The 18,245-nt window shown below is 44.5% G+C and overlaps 5 protein-coding genes across 5 annotated transcripts; all 5 read right to left on the minus strand.

The window, feature by feature from the left end:
* Positions 1 to 1,844: 1,844 nt before the first annotated feature.
* LOC122416801 (uncharacterized) lies at positions 1,845 to 2,780 on the minus strand. Its single transcript, XM_043429845.1, has 3 exons — positions 2,523 to 2,780; positions 2,291 to 2,406; positions 1,845 to 2,205 (listed from the first exon to the last, which is right to left on the minus strand). Exons 1-3 carry the CDS (start codon positions 2,778 to 2,780, stop codon positions 1,845 to 1,847), a joined length of 735 nt encoding a protein of 244 aa, XP_043285780.1.
* Positions 2,781 to 4,785: 2,005 nt separating this feature from the next.
* LOC122416802 (uncharacterized) lies at positions 4,786 to 5,642 on the minus strand. The gene is made up of 3 exons (XM_043429846.1): positions 5,469 to 5,642; positions 5,212 to 5,327; positions 4,786 to 5,140 (listed from the first exon to the last, which is right to left on the minus strand). Exons 1-3 carry the CDS (start codon positions 5,640 to 5,642, stop codon positions 4,786 to 4,788), a joined length of 645 nt encoding a protein of 214 aa, XP_043285781.1.
* Positions 5,643 to 7,550: 1,908 nt separating this feature from the next.
* On the minus strand, positions 7,551 to 9,888 carry LOC122416803 (uncharacterized). The gene is made up of 4 exons (XM_043429847.1): positions 9,845 to 9,888; positions 9,542 to 9,770; positions 8,040 to 8,155; positions 7,551 to 7,966 (listed from the first exon to the last, which is right to left on the minus strand). Exons 1-4 carry the CDS (start codon positions 9,886 to 9,888, stop codon positions 7,603 to 7,605), a joined length of 753 nt encoding a protein of 250 aa, XP_043285782.1. The 3' UTR covers positions 7,551 to 7,602.
* A 786-nt stretch (positions 9,889 to 10,674) lies between these two features.
* LOC122417346 (uncharacterized) lies at positions 10,675 to 11,589 on the minus strand. The gene is made up of 3 exons (XM_043430783.1): positions 11,393 to 11,589; positions 11,192 to 11,307; positions 10,675 to 11,110 (listed from the first exon to the last, which is right to left on the minus strand). The coding sequence occupies exons 1-3, from the start codon at positions 11,558 to 11,560 to the stop codon at positions 10,729 to 10,731; spliced, it is 666 nt and encodes a 221-aa protein (XP_043286718.1). The 5' UTR covers positions 11,561 to 11,589; the 3' UTR covers positions 10,675 to 10,728.
* A 641-nt stretch (positions 11,590 to 12,230) lies between these two features.
* Positions 12,231 to 13,955, minus strand: LOC122417347 (uncharacterized). The gene is made up of 3 exons (XM_043430784.1): positions 13,390 to 13,955; positions 12,605 to 12,691; positions 12,231 to 12,534 (listed from the first exon to the last, which is right to left on the minus strand). Exons 1-3 carry the CDS (start codon positions 13,757 to 13,759, stop codon positions 12,404 to 12,406), a joined length of 588 nt encoding a protein of 195 aa, XP_043286719.1. The 5' UTR covers positions 13,760 to 13,955; the 3' UTR covers positions 12,231 to 12,403.
* Positions 13,956 to 18,245: the final 4,290 nt, after the last annotated feature.

Below are 18,245 nucleotides of genomic sequence, written 5' to 3' on the forward strand. Positions count from 1 at the left end.
ACACAAATACAATTTTTTTCAAATTTTTTTACCACAAGGTTATCGAATAATTGAGCGTTAAGGTAATTCTATCGCCAGGCTTAGTTTATAAGATTAAAAAAAAAAATTGTTACACTGTACTCAAACCTTTAATAATGTGTAAAATTTCAGGGTCGGTTATCGACCTAATTTCAGAGAAATTAATTATTAAAATTGGTGCTTTTCGTGAGGGCATTTCAACAAAACAGCATACACAAAAGCCTAACTTCCGGTTGCTACAAAAAGTTATATTTCCGTAGAAATCCATAAAATTCTGGAAAAAAACTGCAATTCGTATACTTAACACTTGCAGTAATCTAATACTCCCAAAAAAGGTTGCCCTCGTCGGCCTATTTTTTACGGAATATTAAGTTTAAGATGATGGATCAGTCGGTAATCACAACCGTGAATATGAGAGAGATAGCTGCAAATTTTGAAAAGGAAATTTTTCCACATCGTTCGTCTGATCGAAAAAATAAAAATGTCATCGGATTTTTGCCATCGTGCTGCGTACGATGACATTTTATTATTTTAATCGGACGAACGATGCCAAAGAGTTTCAATTTCAAAAATTCGAGGTGTGATTACCGACTGATCCATCATCTTAATTTGAACTTCCGGCATTGGATTTCCTACGACTCTCGCTATGATAAAGAGACATGACAGCAAGGCATCAGCCGAGTGCAGTCCTAACCTCAATTTGACAGATCAGCAGAAAAGAGGTTAAACACTCGCACGAGTGGTCGAGTAGAAAAAGACCGATAGAACCGGTCTTGTCAAACGTAAACCTTGGAATACTACGCGAATCGTTGGACTAACTTTTTTAAAATTTTTATAATTCAATACGAACATTAATTTAAAGGATTACATATGAAAAATTTTATTTATAAGAAATAATTTTTTTTCCATGTGTCAATAATATTAATTACTATAAGTCTCAACTATTAGCAGTGTGGTAGGACTAGACTGAAGCGATAGAATTACTTATGAAATCCAAGTTCTTATGCACGAGATGCACAATTGCATGTAAACTCGATGCTTGTACACGTGAACTTGGGGTTCAATTACTCGAGAGCTGTGGCAGAAAAATCTAAAAATTTACCAAATTTTATTGGATTCTTATCATTTTGAAATTCTTAATATTTTTGTAGGTTTATTATATAGTAGTTATCGCACAGTTTTGGAATGTTTCTAGTCGAGTGTTGAACGAGTAGTTTTGAATAAAAAAAAAAAGAAGTTGAATGTTAGCTTGAGTAACGAAGAAACGGATCGATTGAAATGATGTACTGATTCTTTCGTATTTGAAGTTAATAAAGAATAATTAATCGTTTTCTTATCATTAACCCTCGTTCTCTTAATTCAATAACATATTGAGACAAAAAATCTACATTTTTAACACGGTTTGGCAAACGTCAAATTTTGGCTTCGAGGAGTTTTTGATCGAGACGACGCTGAAGTTTCCAACGTTGGAGTCCAACGAAATGAACGAAAAAAACGTTTTTAGTTCACCAATTATTTATTTCACGAATCGTTGGTGCAGCTTGAAAAGCTACGAATCGCAAATTTGGCAGGGAACAAAATAGGAGAATTACTGGAATTATTGGAGCGTTTTTTTCGATCATTTCGTTGGACTCCTCCAACGTTGGAAACTTCAGCGTCATTTGATCGAGCAGATTGTCGAACGTTTCGAACGATTTTATTTGTGGAAATTGGGGAAAATGAAAGTTGATTGAGGGCATCGTTGATTTGACGAGGAAAAATCTCGAGCGTTGGTCAGTGTTTGGAAGTGAAATTCGAGCGGAGTTTTCACAAAAAAGGGAACGAGTTTATCGAATCCTGATGTCCGAGCAGCTGCGAATGTAGTCCTGGGGTCCGCATTCCGGGCGACTGAAGACACCGTCCGGGCACAGGGTGTAAAAGTTCGTGGTGTATTGCCACCGAAGAACGCAGTGTTGGCAGGTCAGGCCTCGGGGAAGTCGGAGCTCGACGCCGAAGAACTTTTGAGCCGAGTTGGCGACCTCGAGTCTGTCCTCGCCGTCGGCGAGCTTGAGCCTGTGCTCGCCGAAGCACTTCTCGGTCTCCAATTCCGTCGTGGTGTTCAACGGGCACAGCGCAAAGTCGAAGAAGCCCGAGCCATGGGCGGAGCCCATGTCGACGAGCGCAACGAAATTCGAGCCGGCTTGGAACCTGAAAAACGGTTGAAAAATAAGGAACGCGGTGGCCAGGGTCGAGGGTCAAGGGCCTGCTCAAGCGACGGTCGGCGCTGACTCACGTCGCAGCGACGACGCCCTGGCCGTAAGCTCCTCCGTTCTCGTGCGCTCGGGGACGAGGGAGCCCATAAACGTCGCCGCACTCGCCACATTTTCCTTCGTTTTCGTGGTTCCGGACCTGGAACCCGGACGATCGAGGGTCAGCTTCTCCGGGGAGTTTCGATCCCGGTTTATCCACTTTTCTCGCGAAACGAATGAATTCGCAAGCTCGGAGTGAGAAAACAGTTTACTCACGTAGATTCCTCCGCAGTCTGAGGAAGCGTCGCTCTCGGAGGAGGGGAAACACTCGTTTTTGAAGATATTTTGCCGATCGGCAGGGTAAACGAGTCCTTTTCGTTGCCCAGCAGCAGCGCTGGCCGTCAGGAAGACTGCGACAGCGAAACTCTCGAGGAAGGCCATGACTTCTTGGATTTTTTTATCGGGAATGCTGGCGCTGCTGCGGTCGTGCCAACGGTTTGATTTCTCGTTGCTGAGTCCCAAAGCGCGAGGCATTTATACCCCGGAGGGGTTTTCCTTTCTCGCAATTTCGAAATTCCTCGTGAATTATCGTGGCATTAATCAAGTTCGAGAACCCGAGTCGATTCGCTTGAATTTTTCTCATAAATTTCGGTTGGACGGCTTTTGCGAAGATTTGGGATCGTGACAGCGCCTCGAGGCAAGCAGATTCGAAGGAGAATTCGCTCCGAGTTTTTTATCGAGCCCCGCCCGGCCACGTTTCTACCGCGTTGATCCAGAAAACTCTCGGAAATGAAATTCCGGTCGAGCAGGCTTCACTTCGTTGGCTCGAACAAGCTTTTCTCGCTACGACTAAAATGTCGCGTTGCATCGACAAAAGTTTTGTGTCCAAAAATCCATTTCTACGGTCTCCTGACTCGAGCAAATTTTTATCGAGTCAGCAAATTTTTGTTTATCATCGCGCTTCTGACAATGAAGGAAACAACATTTTCACATTTCCAGTTCCTTCTCAACGAGAGGCAGAGGAAGGAAACGAAGCTTTGATTTGTTAGTTAGTTAGTAAAGAGTTTTATTTGCACGACCTTTGTGACCTTTTACAAAGATTATACTCTTTACATATGCTCTTATAAAATAATAATAATAATAATACAAGAACTCCCCTTTTCTCTTTTTCTCCTTTACATTTCCCTTTTTTTACACGTTGTTTCTATTTCTCTTTATCACCCTTCGCTTCCCACAGTATTTCCAAGGTTTTTCTTCATTTTCAATTATTTCTTTGTACTATTATACGTCGATTCCTCCATCTGTTCTTTTTCTATCTCTGCGTGGTTCTCATTATTAAATTTTTCAATTCTTTTACGATTAGTTTTTCAATTGTTTTCATCTCTCTTCTTTCGATGATCATATCTCCACCAGTTCCTCGATTTCCATTTATTTTAAGGAAGTTGAGGCTGTACAGTCATTTTTTTTACCCAAAAGTGATGACCTGTACCTTTCAAAAGTTAGGCCAGTTTACAGTTTGGCAATGTTGCATACACTTTAAAGAAAAGTTGGGGAAAAAAAGACGAAAAACTGGTGAAAGCTCGGTCGAAAACACGAACGGTGACGATCCTAGCCTCAAAAAACTGCGCGGAAAACAGATTATTATTAATATAATCTCAGGAAATCTCCTAATAAATTTGAAAAAAATTGACATTATTCGGCAAGCCTTGCTCATGTTGCCCAAAAAATTTCATATTTTTAGCATCATTTTTAACGGAGATATCACCGAATGTGTCTTGACTTCCATAAGATTACGTGTTATTTGGCCCAAATTGTTATTGATTTTTCCCAGCAACGACGCTCCTAAACTGTCTGAAAATTTAACTGATTTTTTTTTACACTTCACTTTATAAGATGCAATCGGTTTAAAAGCGAGACGTTTCGCGCACTTTTTGCATTGAATTGACCCAACTTTAAGGCTGCAAAGTCGGATTTCCAAAAAAATCTTTTTTCATTGCGTGCTCGAACGTTCAAAACGTGCTCAAAGTTGATAGTGCGCGTAAAAAGCACTTAATTTTGGGGTCAACCTGACCCCAGATGCACACTAAGGGTCAACATTCTTATCAAGTCTTTTCCCAACTTTGATCGTTTCTTATCTGCCATCCCTCGAACTTCTTCCCTCAAGCATATGTTTGGCCGTCTTTTTCCCTCTTCAACACTGCAATAATGTACCGCAAAACCCCTTGATTTGTTGAAATTCAATTCCATTGCTGCCATAAACAATCTGCTAATACGGAGAGCTCGCGCCATTCGGCACAATTGGAAGAAAATTTGTCACAGTTCTGACGAAATATGAAAAGAAAAACCGTCCGAATAGTGCGATTTAAAAAACAGGGAAAATGCACAAGGAATTTTGCTGCTTTCAGACTTTCCTACTCAATTATTTGTTCCGCAGATTTTTCATCATCAACTTTATTTCGCTCCTCCGTTTATACAGCTCTTCGTGGTTACGGTAGACTGAAAAAATGAAAAAAGGAGAAAGAGTAAAAGAAAAAAAGGCTCATCGGATCTTGACGTCCGAGCAAGAGCGGATTATTTCCTGGTCGCCGCAGTCCGTGCTGAGAAAACCGTCTCCACATCCGTATTGCAAGCCGGCGGTGTACTGCCACCTGAGAACGCAGTGCTCGCAAGTCAGACCTCGGGGAAGACGGAGGCTCACGAGAAACGGTCCTTCGTGGGGTCTGCCGACGTGGTACTTGTATCCACCGATGACTCGGTGGAGCTTGTGCTGCTCGAAGCATTCTTCGGTTTCCGTAACCGTCCCGTTGCCCAATGGGCAGAGTGCGAACTCGAAGAAGCCGAATTTGTTGTCGAGGAGTTCGACGCTCGCAACGAGCTTCGTACCAGCCTCGTAACTGAGTGGAATTGAAAATGTTTTTTCGTTTCGTTCTATAAATCAGCGAATTCGACTGGAATAGCAACTCACGTTTCAACGATCTCGCCTTTGCCGTACTTTCCACCGTTCTCGTTCGCCCGTGGCCGGGGTTGGGCGTAGTCGTCACCGCACACTCCGCATTTTCCTCCGTTCACCTTGTACTGGGTCTGGAAAGCGAAGGAGTTGGGACCGTTGGTATTCGTTGGAATTTTCCATTTTTTTTTTAATCAGACCAAGCGAAGCAAAACTTTTCAACGAAATTTAGAAAAATTCACTCGTCGCCGGGAACGAGAACAGCAGCTTTTCACCTGCCGTCCTCCGCAGTTGTTTTCGTCGCTGCTCGAACTCGCCAGGGTAGGAAAACTCGCCCTGAAAACGGTAACTCGGTCCCTCGGCTCGACGAGGCTTCCTCGGGCTTCCGTCCCAGGAAGATCGTTGACAATGAGGAAGACGAGGAGAGGCGAACACACGACGAAATTCATTATTCAAACTGTACGCGAGCGAAAATTCTTGAAGTGCTCCCGAGTGCGGTCTCATTTTTTCGCTCGAACTCGCTCCATTTTTATATCCACGAAAGCCGTTTCTGGCCCTCGTAATTCACGATTTGACGGGCAAATAATTCATCCAATTTACAATATCGTCCGGCCACATTTTTCTTATAAATAAATAATATGCTCGAGCCCATTTGCGTCCGGAAGATTTTTACAGTTCTGCAATTTATTGTTATCAAACACTCGATATTGGGATCTGACATGGAGGCGTGGCCTACGTTTAAGGAGTTTCGGTACAGAAGTCAAAATATTAAGAAATTGATCAAATTTGGTGATAATGTTCTTCAACGTCAAGTGCGAAAACACAAATATTTTCAAAATTTTCTTCTACTTAGTTATCGAGTAATTACGCATTAAAGCAGATTTCTTATGAAACGCTATGCTTATACACGTAAACTTTAGTGATCAATTACTCGATAACTGTGTAGAAGAAAAATCTTAAAAAATTTGTATTGTCAAATTTGGCACTAAAGAATATGTTCACCAAATTTTATAAAATTCTAAACTTTTTGAAATTTTTTATGTTTTTAGCATGGTTTAGCATGGCAACATTGTATCGCCTGTACCGAAACTCCTTAATATGGCGCAGACGTCCGCGCGTGGTACAAGCTCGTGTAAATATAGCATTAGTTATAAATATTCAGGATAGATAATGCTAGTTTTAAAACGATAAGTGATATTTGCCGATGGCGCGGTCCAACTTCCAGTCATCGAAACTTCGTTTTACGTTTTTTTTCTCTTTTTCTTATTTTGTTTATCGCGAGATGTAAACGCAACTAATTCCCCTTTTTGTTTAATTTTGCGCAAAAACACTAATGTTAATTGATATGTATTAAGGTGATGGAGCAATCGCTATCTCGCCACCGTGAGTGCGAGAGAGATAGCTGCAATTTTCGAAATTGAATATGTTCGACACGGTTCGATCAATAAAAAAAAGCCCCTGTCAGCGTATTTTTGCCATCTTTCCGCGTCCGCTGACAGAGCCTTTTTTTGATTAGTCAAACGACAGCGGAGAATTTTCATTTCGAAAATTCGAGGTGAGGTTAGTCGACTGATCCATGCTCTTAATGAGCAATGGACCCGGTTGTAGTTTGAAAATTCAACAGCAGATGTCTCAGAAATTTTGTCAGATGACAATAAAAAAATATAAATTTGTATTCTGCCTTTCGAAATAGCTGCAAATATCGAAATCGAAATTCTTTGAGACAGTTTGACCGATTAAAAAAAGGCTCTGTCAGTCGATTTTTGCCATCGTTCTGCGTAGGCTGACAGAGCCTTTTTTCAATCGGTCAAACCGTGTCAGAGAATTTCAATTTCAAAAATTCCAAGTGTTAGTCGACTGCGATCCATACTCTTAACACTTATTCACTCTTTTTCCATAGCATCGATAACGCTCCATCAATAATCGGCATTTTCGTGAAGCCATAAATTCCCTGGCTTGTTTCGAGCTCACTTTTCGTGCCGCAATAACGCGGCGATTAATAAAAAATAAAATACGTTCGAGATAAGAAATAAAATGAGAGAAAATCGAGCGTGAAAAGGCGACTTCTAAAAAGCCCTGAATTATTAAAGTTATCAGTGTAATTTCTCAATCTTGCATTATCGAGGATTCATCATTCCGAAATGTCCTTATAAATCTGCCGCTGCTGAATTTCGACCTCGTCAATGATCCTCGCAACACTTTCGCTACTTTTGTTCGCACATCGTAAACCGAAAATTGTATTTTTGACGTTGTTTCAAATCGCAAGAACCTTTGGAGCGGGAGCGCAGATAAGTTAGCGAACTCGCGTTCGAACAGCGTCCATTGCCGGGTTCGGGGAAGCGGATCAATCGCCAGGGTTCCAATGACAACATTGCGCTTTATTATAAGCTTATTACAGAGTGAAAATGTTTATTTGATTTTGACGTCCGCACAGCTCCGAAGAGCCCACTGAAGCCCGCAGTCCGGACGCGACGTTCCATCGTGACAATCCCACCAGTTGTCACTGAAGTACTGCCACCGAAGAACGCAGTGCTCGCAGGTCAGTCCTTCCGGGAGGCGGAGATTGAACTCGTACTCGGTTTGGTTGGGCCGCGAGTAGACTTTGAGTTTCCATTTTCCATCGAGAAACTTGAGCTTGTGGGAGATCAAGTCGAAGCAGAATTCCGTTTCCGTTTTGGTTTCTTCGTTGATCGGGCACAGTGAGAAATCCATGTAGCCGTGGTGTCCCTCGGTCATGTACACTTTTACGTGAATTCTCGATCCGGATTTGTAGCTGGAAAAAAAAAAGGAGGGAAAAGCATGCCAGAATCGACGACGAGTTCGCTCGCTTCCTCAGCAAAACTCACGTCTTCACGATCGTCCCATTTCCGTAACGCCCGCCCAGCTCGTTGTCCCGGGGCCGAGGCTTCTCAGCAGGGTCTCCGCACACGCCGCACAGCCCCTCATTCAGACGCGGGAAATACTAACAATTTGAACGTTTCGTTATTAGCTTTCAACCGTTTACCGATCGCCTGCAACCCCCTGGACGGAGGAGCTCGCTGCTCCAACCGAGTACTCGGCTGGACCGACAGATCGTGGCAGAACGGAATTTCTCAAGGAAATTCTCCTCAAATGTTGTCGGATCGACGAAAGTTTTCAACGAAATTTCACGCGTTGCCCACGATTTGCCTGGCTCCGTCAACTACTCCGTTGAACCAACATTTCTTTCCTCAGCTCAAAGAGGAACATTGAAAACTCAGTTTTGGCCCGATTTTCACAATAATTCGTACTCGCAGCTGTGCGCTCGAGAAGCTTTTACTAAAAACCGGGCGACTTTAGCGAAGCTCGAGAGCAGAGTCGGTAACGAATTCAGCAAGCTTGGAAACTCCCAAAACCGAACGATTTTGTTGAGTTGTTTGCTTCCGTGCGAATTTTCGCCGCGAAACCGAGAGAAAGTGTGCACCAGCGAATTCGTAGGTGGAAAAGAGACAAAGAATGTTGTTTTACGCTCAGATCTCCGCAGATCGGTAAGTCAGGCTTGGGGAGTGCGCCGTTCGGCGGCAAAGTGCTCTTCAAATAGGCCTGACGACGGTTGAGGGGTTCGACGAGTCCGGCTCCGACCCGGTGCGAGGATTCCGCCCGGGGAGCGTAGCCGGCCCCCAGGAGCGCGGCGAGAGTGAAGTACCGGAAGAAACTCATTGCGTTGGAGGAATAAACCGAAGTGGAGGAAAATTGCGGTGTCGGTGTGCGTCGCGAGGAGCCTTTGGCTCTCGAACTTGAACTCGCCTCGTATTTATACCCAGCGGAGTAACCCGTCGTCAATCGAGTGACGCAACAGGCTGAACGGCTTTTCAATTTATGTCTTTTGTTCCCCCATAAATAAAGCGGCGCTGGAATCCGGTCGGAGGTTCCGCGGCGATAAAGTTTCGAGGCAGATTTTCCTTGGCTCGAGACTCCAAAATTCTTCGGAGCCGTGGGCCAAAACTGACGCGCTTGATCTACGATTTATTTGTTCGCTCGACAATCGATTCGAGCGTTTTTTTCTAGAGTGAAAAACTACCATTAATATTCGACTGTGATGCTCGAGTCTATAAATTCGTTCTCGACATCGCAGCGTCTCGTCAACCTTCGCATGTGGAAATACTTCGTTCAGCGTGTTATCGGGACTAGAGAATGCGGGAGCGAATCGTTCCGAAGTGGCGTTATCGCAGCTCCCTCGAATGCTCGCGAAGCCGGTTATTGCTGGCGACGCGAGGAACAAGTGAAAGCCAGAAGCGTTCAGTGGAAAATCGTGCTCGAAGAGTTGAGAACTCCAAATTTTATTTTGCTCGGCAAGATTCCTCGATTTGACAGAAAAAATCGTCCTCACAAAGCTCAGGCCTTCCGGAAGCTGAAGTTCGATCCTGAAGTAATGGGGCTTTGAGTTTTCCACGAAACACTTGCTCCCCCCGCTGGGGAGCTGGATCTCGTGGGCGTCGAAGCATGCCTCGGTCTCCAGCTGCGTTCGGTTGTTCAGGGGGCAGAGAGCGAACTCGAAGAAGCCCAGATCTTTGACGGTCGATTGAACTTGGACGGAAGTGAGAGATCCGGCTCGGCAGCTGGAAAAAGGACGAAAATGGGGAATTTATTGGAGGTGCTCGTTTCCGTTGAGTGAGCGCTCGCGAAGACTCACGCTTCAGCGACATCGCCGAGGCCGAAGAGCCGCACGCGCCGCATTTTCCTCCGTGTTTCCAGAGCTGATTCTAAAAAACCCGCAAATTCGAGAATCGATCAAATTTTGGCTACAATTATTTGAATTTTTTTGAAAAACTCATGCGGAGCCAAGAACGAGAAAAAATTGCGCGAGCTCCTCCGCAGTTTCCCCGACGGCGCGGTTTCACGAGCCCTCGGCGGGCCTCGGTTTCGGAGGATGCGCTGCTCACCAGGAGCGCGACGGAAACTAAATAAAAAGGCGAGGAAACTCATTTTTTCAAAGCTTTTCGATCGACCCGCTTCGACGGACGGTGAAATCCAATTTTTCGTTCAAACTTTCCCAGCTTTTATACTCCTCGGGGCGATGCCTCATCGAGTTTTGACAGACCGTTAATCTAATCTGCGGTTGCGAAGCGTCGCCCCAGCAGTCGTGACACCAGACGAACGACGATTCGGAACCGTTAAAAACGACTCAGCGGACACTGCGGATGAAAATTTCCACCTGAATCGTCACGACGAACGTAGCTCGTGGTAAAAGCGAGAGGCCATCGACGAGTTCCAGAGACCCTCGAAGTTGACAGTGCCCAAAAAACCTTTTTCATCGAACAAAAACCCTCAAATTCGCCAAAAATTCGATCGATTCAAAAACTTATATAAAAACAGCACCGATCGAGTTAATTCAACAAAAAAACAAGCGAGCCCCGATATTTTCGTCCCACCGAGTGAGATTTTGTTCGACGCGTGCCTTGCGAGTTTATTTCGGCTCCAGGGTCGAGGAGAAAAAATGACCCCAGGTCTCTGATTGACGAATTACTGTATTTCTATCCCCCCCCCGTCCAGCCCATTCTTCCCCATAAAAGAAATTCATTGAATCCTGATGTCGGAACAAGTGCGAGAAACTTCCTGGTTGCCGCAGTCCGGACTGGCGGTCCCGTCCTTGCAGGGCCAGGGGTAGGCGCCGGTGAATTGCCAGCGGAGCACGCAGTGTCGGCAGGTCAAGTTGCGAGGGAGGCGGAGCCCGAGGGTGTAGCTCACTCGCTGGAAGTCCGTCACCTCGTATTCGTACCGAGCAGCAGTTTGAGCGAGTCGAAGTTTGTGTGCAGCGAAGCATTCTTCGGTTTCGAGTCGATTTCCGGTCCAGAGTGGCTCCTCCGGGTGGGCCATCGGACATAACGCGAAGTCGAAGAAACCGTAGCTGTTCATGTTCGTTTCGATGATGACGGAAATGTTGGAGCCGGCTTGGTAGCTGAGACAGGGGGAAAAGTGCGAAATTTCATGGCGGAATCGGAGGGATTCGATTGCTGGACGCTGACAGTGCGAGACTCACGTTTGGACGATGATTCCGCGGCCGAATTTCCCCCCGTGCTCGTTCGGGCGGGGCCGATCAAGGGCGTAGTTGTCGCCGCAGACGCCGCATTTTCCTTCGTTCTCCATGTACTGGGTCTGGAAACGGAACGAAGCGAAAATCGAGCGCGTTCAGCAGAAAAATCATGCGGTTTTTCGGGCCCAAAGAAGAGGACGTTTTTACGTGATAATTTCCACAGTCGTGTCTGTTCGCCTCCTCCCGGAAGTCTGTGTAACCCTCCACCCTGAAGACGCTGGCTCGGTTCACGGGAAGCGACAGTCCCCTGACGGCGAGGCCGGCAGGAACGTTGGCGACGAGCAGGAGGGCGCCGAGGGCGCCCACGAGACTCATTACGCTTCGAACTATCAAGCGCGACTGAGCGAAACTCTTACGAACTTGTGCTACGACGCTGTCGAGCGGGCTCTCAATTTTTTCGTCCGCGCGCACCCGGCATTTATACCCAGCGGAAGCGATCGACGGCGCTGCGCCGTCGATCTAAATCACACTCGCGAGACAGCGCTCGTTCGAGCCCACGATTCTCGGCGCCATCGATAATTCGCGCCCAGTCATGAGACACCGATGCCGAAGGGCTCCCACCATCAGAGACGTTTCCTTCGATGACTTTTGCCCCGAAACGTGACGGAAATCATCGACGCGAGTCCTCGGATTCGCGCTCGTGTACAAAGCGGATTTCCAGGGCCGAATCGGCACTCGAGCTTCGAACTCGAGGCCAGAAGCGCCAGGTAAACGTGCACCGAACTCTCCGACGATTAAAACGACCTTGGATGTCGTTTTTGGGGCTGACGCAATCGATTGAAACACTTCGGTGTCCGGAAGACTTCTGACTTGAGTAAAACGTGACTTGAGCTAACGCTTTCCGTCGTATGAACCAAAAAAAAAAAAGAAAAATGATCGCTTTCCACAATGGGAATGAAATTTTTGTATTTCAGGGAATCAGACGATCTTGGATTTCGAAATTGAGCCAATTTTTGAGGAGTTTTTGCCTAGGGATCTCGCCGAGTAGCAAAGAAAATTGTACAATTTTTATTTCACGGAAAATTCGAACAGGAATGAGAATTAGCAATTTCAATAAAAATATATCTTTCCTTAGTAATTAAATTATTCTGGCTATCACTATTGACATTAGTTTTTACCAGGATTCTTGCGAGCTTCGAGAAGCTTCCAGGTGGCTTTTCAAAGCTTTTTTCCACTCGGATTCGTGTCGTCGTTGAGCCCATGCTCAAATTGCACTGTCAATGGATTCAGAGACTGTCGGTGTTCTCTCAGTGCGCTTGTAACGGGGCGTGTCGGAAAAGGATTGATATCTGAAATGCAGAGAAAACGGTTGCGATGAGAGGCACGAAGGGCAGCAGGGCAAGAAAGGGGGTCGCTTACATTCTTCCGGAAGCTCCGGTCCTCTGGCGCCTTTTCCCTTTTCCCGAATAGCAGGAATTTTTACGTAGGCGCCGGTAACATTGCCATCTGGAAATATTCGTAAGGATAAATTCATTGAGTTTATCAAAATTTCAAGATAAAATTCACCAAAGGAAAGCAGCAGCAGAAATATTTTCAATTCTAAAGTCGAGCACGAAATCGAGACTCGTTATAAAACTTCTTCTCATCCAACAGTCACAGCGCCAGAGTCGCTGGGCCATCGAGACGTCCTTTTCCTTTTATCCTCAAACGAGACTAACAAAATGACCCCCTCCACAGAGTTCTACGAGGAAATCGGCACTCCTCGAAAAACTCGAAGCTCACTAAAGTATGGCTGGCTTTGAACGGAAAAATCGGGAAAAATGAGCTTTCAAAACTCGCTCAATATTCAAAATAACTGAAGCAATGAAAACTGTTATTATTAGCGAGTAAATATAAATTTTGCACTGACCGGAGTACCGCATCAAAAGAGATTGATTTCAATGCGAGCTTCGAGCCCGAAAGCGACACCGACGAAGCTCAAACTTCGCTAAATCGCTTTCCGCGAGTGCGCAGTCCGAACGAAATCCCAAATATTCGCGACCGGCCACTGTTTTAACGAATTTCGTTAAAACAGTGGCCGGTCGCGAATATTTGGAGGTTGAAAAAATCGAATCGCCACTTTGCTTCCCCCCGGAGCACTCGCCACGAATCCCGTGCGCGGTTCCCGGTCGATTTTGTTCCAGTGAATGTCGAATAGTACAAACCCCGAGCGTGGTCCGAATCGACGTCTTTAGCGGCGTCATGAAGCAAACCGATAAAATCGAGCATCCTGATCATATCAATAATATCTTGCTGAAGGTCATCCGCGAGCAGGTTGCTTTGCTGCGTCGGTTGTGCTTCGATTAGATTTTTGGTCGTCACGGGATTCGAGTCCGAATCCGAGACGAGCTGTGGATCCCACACCATTAAAATCACGCCGTCGTTCGTGGGTGCCTCAGAATCGCTCGAGTCCACTTGGCCCTTCCCGAAAGTAGATTCCCAACAAAAATCGTTGATGAGAAGTCCGACGAGGGCTCCCCAGCTGGCGAACAGCGCCAAGTAAACTAAAACACCGGGACTGAATGATTGCTGCATTTCAACAATCAATAATCGTGGACGAGAAACCAAGGAACGAGGAGGAGCAGCTTCGGGCGAACGAAAGCAACACAAACGCGCTGAAACTGTGCTCGACACTGTGGAAGCGTCAGCAAAAAATGTATAAAAACTTGTAACACTTGTAGCACTGAGAATTTTCTGGAATACCGCGAAGCCTGAGGAAGCATTCGAATCGAGTAATTAGTCTTCGGGCACGAAACATTAACAGCCACGAAATTAGAGATACGTTTGTTTGTACAGTTGTTCAAACGATAGAAAAACGAGCGATAACTGAGTCGGTGCGAACGCGTATGCGGACAAGACCATTTTTTTGGGTAACGTTAGTCGCTCAAAATATGCGCAGTTACGTGGAAAAAAAAAAAACAGAGAAATTGCGCGGTAAGAAATTGTGTTTTTTCACGAACATTAAAAACTCGGTTTTCACGAAATCGAATAGAAATTCCACGGCGTATCGGCTGCTCGTATATTCGCACCGAAATTCCGTCGTTACAAAAACATTGACGAAACTTTTCCTCCTACAACCTGATTTTTCTCCCTCTCCCGTTACACACGTCGCAAGAAGAAAATATCATACGCTGGCCACAAAATTCACGGTGTTTTACGTATGTACAGAAAAGCTCCGTCGAACTGTCCCCAGGAAAGGGGACGAAAAGGGAAAGAGAGATTTATTGAAAGTTCCTCACTTTCGAACAGAGTGCACGGAGAGAATTGAACGGTAATATTTAGCGTGAAAGTCACTCTTGAATTTATCGTGATACATCTGAGTGCAGGGACGAGTTAACGAAAATTTATTCATTCTTGTAACGCACTGTAAAGTTTCAACGATTTTGCGGAATTTTCAGTTTTATAACAGCAAATGTTGCAGATAGGACGTCAAAATTCATTAATTACTTCGGTAAAAGTCCCTACTTGGAACAATTATTATTATTTAAATAGAAAAATTCAATTTTTCTCCCATAACGATACCACGAATCCACCATAGTAAAAAGACCTTTTATTCAAAAGACTCAAGAGTCTTTTTCTCTAAAAGCGTAGTAAAAAATCTTTTCAGCCACTTGAAATGTTCATATTGTTAAGTATGCTCGAGCAACCCTGAAAAAAGTTGTATGCACGCGGTAAAATGTCACAAGTATTCGGTGTACGTTCGTGCATTTATCATAGAATTTACTATGCTGACAGTGAAAATTTGTGATTTACAATAAATTTCCACTTATCAGTAGGCGCTGATCTGACACGATGAATAACACTCGACAACAAAGCTAAATCACGTGAAGTTGTTTAGAACTCAAGGGACGAAAAACTGGAAAATAAAAAAAATCCTATGCAGTTTGTAATCGGTGGCTAAGACTTCAAAAATTCTTGAAAAATAATATATTCCTCAATGTACAAAACGAAACTGTTTTCTCCGTGTATTATCAATTGTGTAACAAACAACAAAGAGGTTTACAAATGAGATAATTGTACAACGAATGTAAAAATGAGGAAAGTCGAAGAAGAGCAGCGCTGATGGAATCATTTCTCCAGCGAAGTATTTCGAGGCAGGAATTTAGTGGTTCGATCTGCCGTCGAATTGGCTCTAATTTTCCTCATTCAATTTATTTATAGTCTTTCTCGTCTCGGTGCGTTGTGCTATGGAAGCAAAAAATGTCGCGTCGTTAATCAAGCCCGCAATGCGAGAGATTCGGGCTTTCGATCGACTAATTTTCAGGCGTTTTAAACGTGACGCTCGTTTTTCAGTGGACAAGAAACGCTGCGGCTGGAAAAATTCCGCATAACTCAAAGCCTGTGTCAAAACCGCCAACCAGGATCGCTCCCCGTTTACCGAGCTTTGTTTCCTCTTTTTTCTAAATTATTTACCCCCCCAATATAAATAACCCACTATTTATGAGCTCGCCTGTGGACAAATCTGCTCCGAAAAGGGCCGAAAATTTCTGTCAACGTCTGCCAGCGAGGAACGACAATTTGTTCGAATATTAAGCGTGTCACGTTCGATAAAATGAGTTGGAAAACGAACACGAAATTATTGCTCGCCTCCGGGAACGCATCCCTCGACTGGTCCCTCGACCTTTGAACTTTATCCAGGAACCAAAGTTTCAACCTGCTCCAATATTTCCCAAATTTCTTTCTTCGATACTCATTTTTCTCTCGCTCAACGAACGAAACACTTTCGATAATCGCAGGCACGAGTCAACTCCCCAAATATTCATTCATCGCATCGAGACGAGGCTCGGGAAGGTTTCTCTCAAAAAGTCGGCGTTGCCAGGCAGAGTGCTCATCGATATTCGGATTCGATCGACTTAAGGAAGTTGAGGCTGTACAATCATTTTTTTTACCCAAAAGTTATGACCTGTTCAAAAGTTGGGCCAGTTTACAGTTTGACAATGTTGCATACACTTTAAAGAAGAGTCGGGGGAAAAAAGACGAAAAACTGGTGAAAACTCGGTCGAAAAGACGGACGGTGACGATCCTAGCCTCAAAAAACTGCACGAGAAACAGATTATTATTAATATAATCTCAGCAAATCTCCTAATAAATCTGAAAAAATTGACATTATTCAGCAAGCGTTGCTCATGTTGCCCAAAAAATTTCATATTTTTAGCATCATTTTTAACGGAGATATCACTTAATGTGTCTTGACTTCCATAAGCAGGTTATTTGGCCCAAATTGTTGTCGATTTTTCTGGTAATTATGCAGTTTGGCTGCTTTTCCGAAAATCAATGGAATTTTTTTTTCTTCTTCTCGAAGTTATCGATTGGACTATAGTAAGTGATATTTCGTCGGGGAGGCTAACATTTTCCATAAAAACCATGAGTTATGGAGTTTTTAAGTTGTTGGAATTTGGCGTATATGAGGCTATTTAGGAGTTCACATTAGCACAGGTGGACACACACACGCGCACACACACGCGCGCGCGCGCACACACACACACACACACACACACACACCAAAGTTGCTCTAAACCCGCCCAGCGAAACCACAGCCACACATCGAAAGTGTTCTAAACCCACCCAACGATTCCGCACATACATCGAAAGTGTTCTGAACCAATACGACGATTTCGCACACACATCAAAAGTTGTGCCGGATACACATATGCGATGTTTATGCGAAATCGATGGGTGTATTCAGAGCATTTTTGATGCTTGTGTGGTATTGCTGGGCGGGTTTAGAATACCTTTGATGTGTGTGTGTGTGTGTGTGTATGTGTGTGTGTGTGTGTGTGTGTGTGTGTGTGTGTGTGTGTGTGTGTGTGTGTGTGTGTGTGTGTGTGTGTGTGTGTGTGTGTGTGTGTGTGTGTGTGTGTGTGTGTGTGTGTGTGTGTGTGTGTGTGTGTGTGTGTGTGCGCGCGCCCGCGCGCTCTGTCGTGTTGTGAACTCAAAAATATTAAAATATACCATATTCCATCATATTTTTCCAATAACTTCAAAACCTCAAACACATGGTTTTTATGGAAAATGTTAGCCTCCCCCGACGAAATATCATCAATGGTAACTAATCGAAGCCGTCCATGCTAAAAAAAAATTTCTTTCGTTGATTTTCGGAAAAGTAATCAAACTGCATAATTACCATTTTTCTCAGCAACGACGCTCCTAAACTGTCCAAAAGTTTAAAAGCGATGACATCATTTTCATTCTAATGCCTCAACTTGCTTAATTCGGCAGGCGCGTGACCACGAGCCTGGTCGTTTTCCGGGAGACTTATTTCTACTCGATCACAAAAATCTTGTGTTCGTCCGTCAAACGATTTTATTTCTTTCGTCGAGGTAAAAAGATTTTCATTTTGAGCTCCGACAAAAAGTGTCTCGCGAACCAACGATTTTACTTTCTCAGTGTTTCTCTCGAAGTCGAATTCGACCGTGCGCAGTGAATTGCGATGAGTTTCTCCACTTCGGCTCGATTCGTCCGAGCAGTTGGTCGATTTTTCATCAAAATCCGAATGTTTCCGGGCTCGGATCGCCAGCAGGATCGACAGTGACGTAAAAGCTTGAAGGAAAAATCACATAAAAGCAGAATCGAATTGCACGAGGGCCCTGATAAAACGAGAGTTGTCTCTGTTAGCTGAAAAATAAAACACTTTATCGCAGTGCATGGATATACGTCATGCACTTTATTATACGCTCGGCACATAACGGCTCAAGTGATCCGTAACGTATCGAGGTTCGCAGACCTGCCATTATGTTTCACCGTTAATACACATTATGCAGAGTCGTGATATAATATTTTCTGCGGGGGCTCTGGGAGAGGCCGCGGCTCGCGAGTGTCCGAACGGGCGGGGAGAAGCAATAATGATAAATCCAACAAACGAAGAGGAAGAATTTCGCTGCCTTTCGTGTCATTTTTTATCGATTTATTTTTTTAATTGATTTTTTATCGTTTATGGCTCGTTGGATCGAAGTTTTCTGGTCACGATTGACCGTTTTGAGGCCTCGGCTCTTGCTGCAAAGGACGAGAAGCGAAACTGTGA

The sequence above is a fragment of the Venturia canescens genome, chromosome 10, assembly GCF_019457755.1.
Source record: "Venturia canescens isolate UGA chromosome 10, ASM1945775v1, whole genome shotgun sequence".
NCBI lineage: Eukaryota > Metazoa > Arthropoda > Insecta > Hymenoptera > Ichneumonidae > Venturia > Venturia canescens.

Coding starts and splice junctions, on each gene's coding strand:
- LOC122417347 (XM_043430784.1), bottom strand. CDS start 13,759: ATGCAGCAATCATTCAGTCCCGGTGTTTTAGTTTACTTGGCGCTGTTC. Junction 12,692..13,389: donor CGATTCGGACCACGCTCGGG/GTTTGTACTATT, acceptor GAATATTTCCAG/ATGGCAATGTTACCGGCGCC. Junction 12,535..12,604: donor ACCGGAGCTTCCGGAAGAAT/GTAAGCGACCCC, acceptor TCTGCATTTCAG/ATATCAATCCTTTTCCGACA.
- LOC122416801 (XM_043429845.1), bottom strand. CDS start 2,780: ATGCCTCGCGCTTTGGGACTCAGCAACGAGAAATCAAACCGTTGGCAC. Junction 2,407..2,522: donor CAGACTGCGGAGGAATCTAC/GTGAGTAAACTG, acceptor TCCGGGTTCCAG/GTCCGGAACCACGAAAACGA. Junction 2,206..2,290: donor CAGGGCGTCGTCGCTGCGAC/GTGAGTCAGCGC, acceptor ACCGTTTTTCAG/GTTCCAAGCCGGCTCGAATT.
- LOC122416803 (XM_043429847.1), bottom strand. CDS start 9,888: ATGCGGCGCGTGCGGCTCTTCGGCCTCGGCGATGTCGCTGAAGC. Junction 9,771..9,844: donor CTCGGCGATGTCGCTGAAGC/GTGAGTCTTCGC, acceptor TCCTTTTTCCAG/CTGCCGAGCCGGATCTCTCA. Junction 7,967..8,039: donor AATGGGACGATCGTGAAGAC/GTGAGTTTTGCT, acceptor TTTTTTTTCCAG/CTACAAATCCGGATCGAGAA.
- LOC122416802 (XM_043429846.1), bottom strand. CDS start 5,642: ATGAATTTCGTCGTGTGTTCGCCTCTCCTCGTCTTCCTCATTGTCAAC. Junction 5,328..5,468: donor ACAACTGCGGAGGACGGCAG/GTGAAAAGCTGC, acceptor TTCGCTTTCCAG/ACCCAGTACAAGGTGAACGG. Junction 5,141..5,211: donor AAAGGCGAGATCGTTGAAAC/GTGAGTTGCTAT, acceptor AATTCCACTCAG/TTACGAGGCTGGTACGAAGC.
- LOC122417346 (XM_043430783.1), bottom strand. CDS start 11,560: ATGAGTCTCGTGGGCGCCCTCGGCGCCCTCCTGCTCGTCGCCAACGTT. Junction 11,308..11,392: donor ACGACTGTGGAAATTATCAC/GTAAAAACGTCC, acceptor TTCCGTTTCCAG/ACCCAGTACATGGAGAACGA. Junction 11,111..11,191: donor CGCGGAATCATCGTCCAAAC/GTGAGTCTCGCA, acceptor CCCCTGTCTCAG/CTACCAAGCCGGCTCCAACA.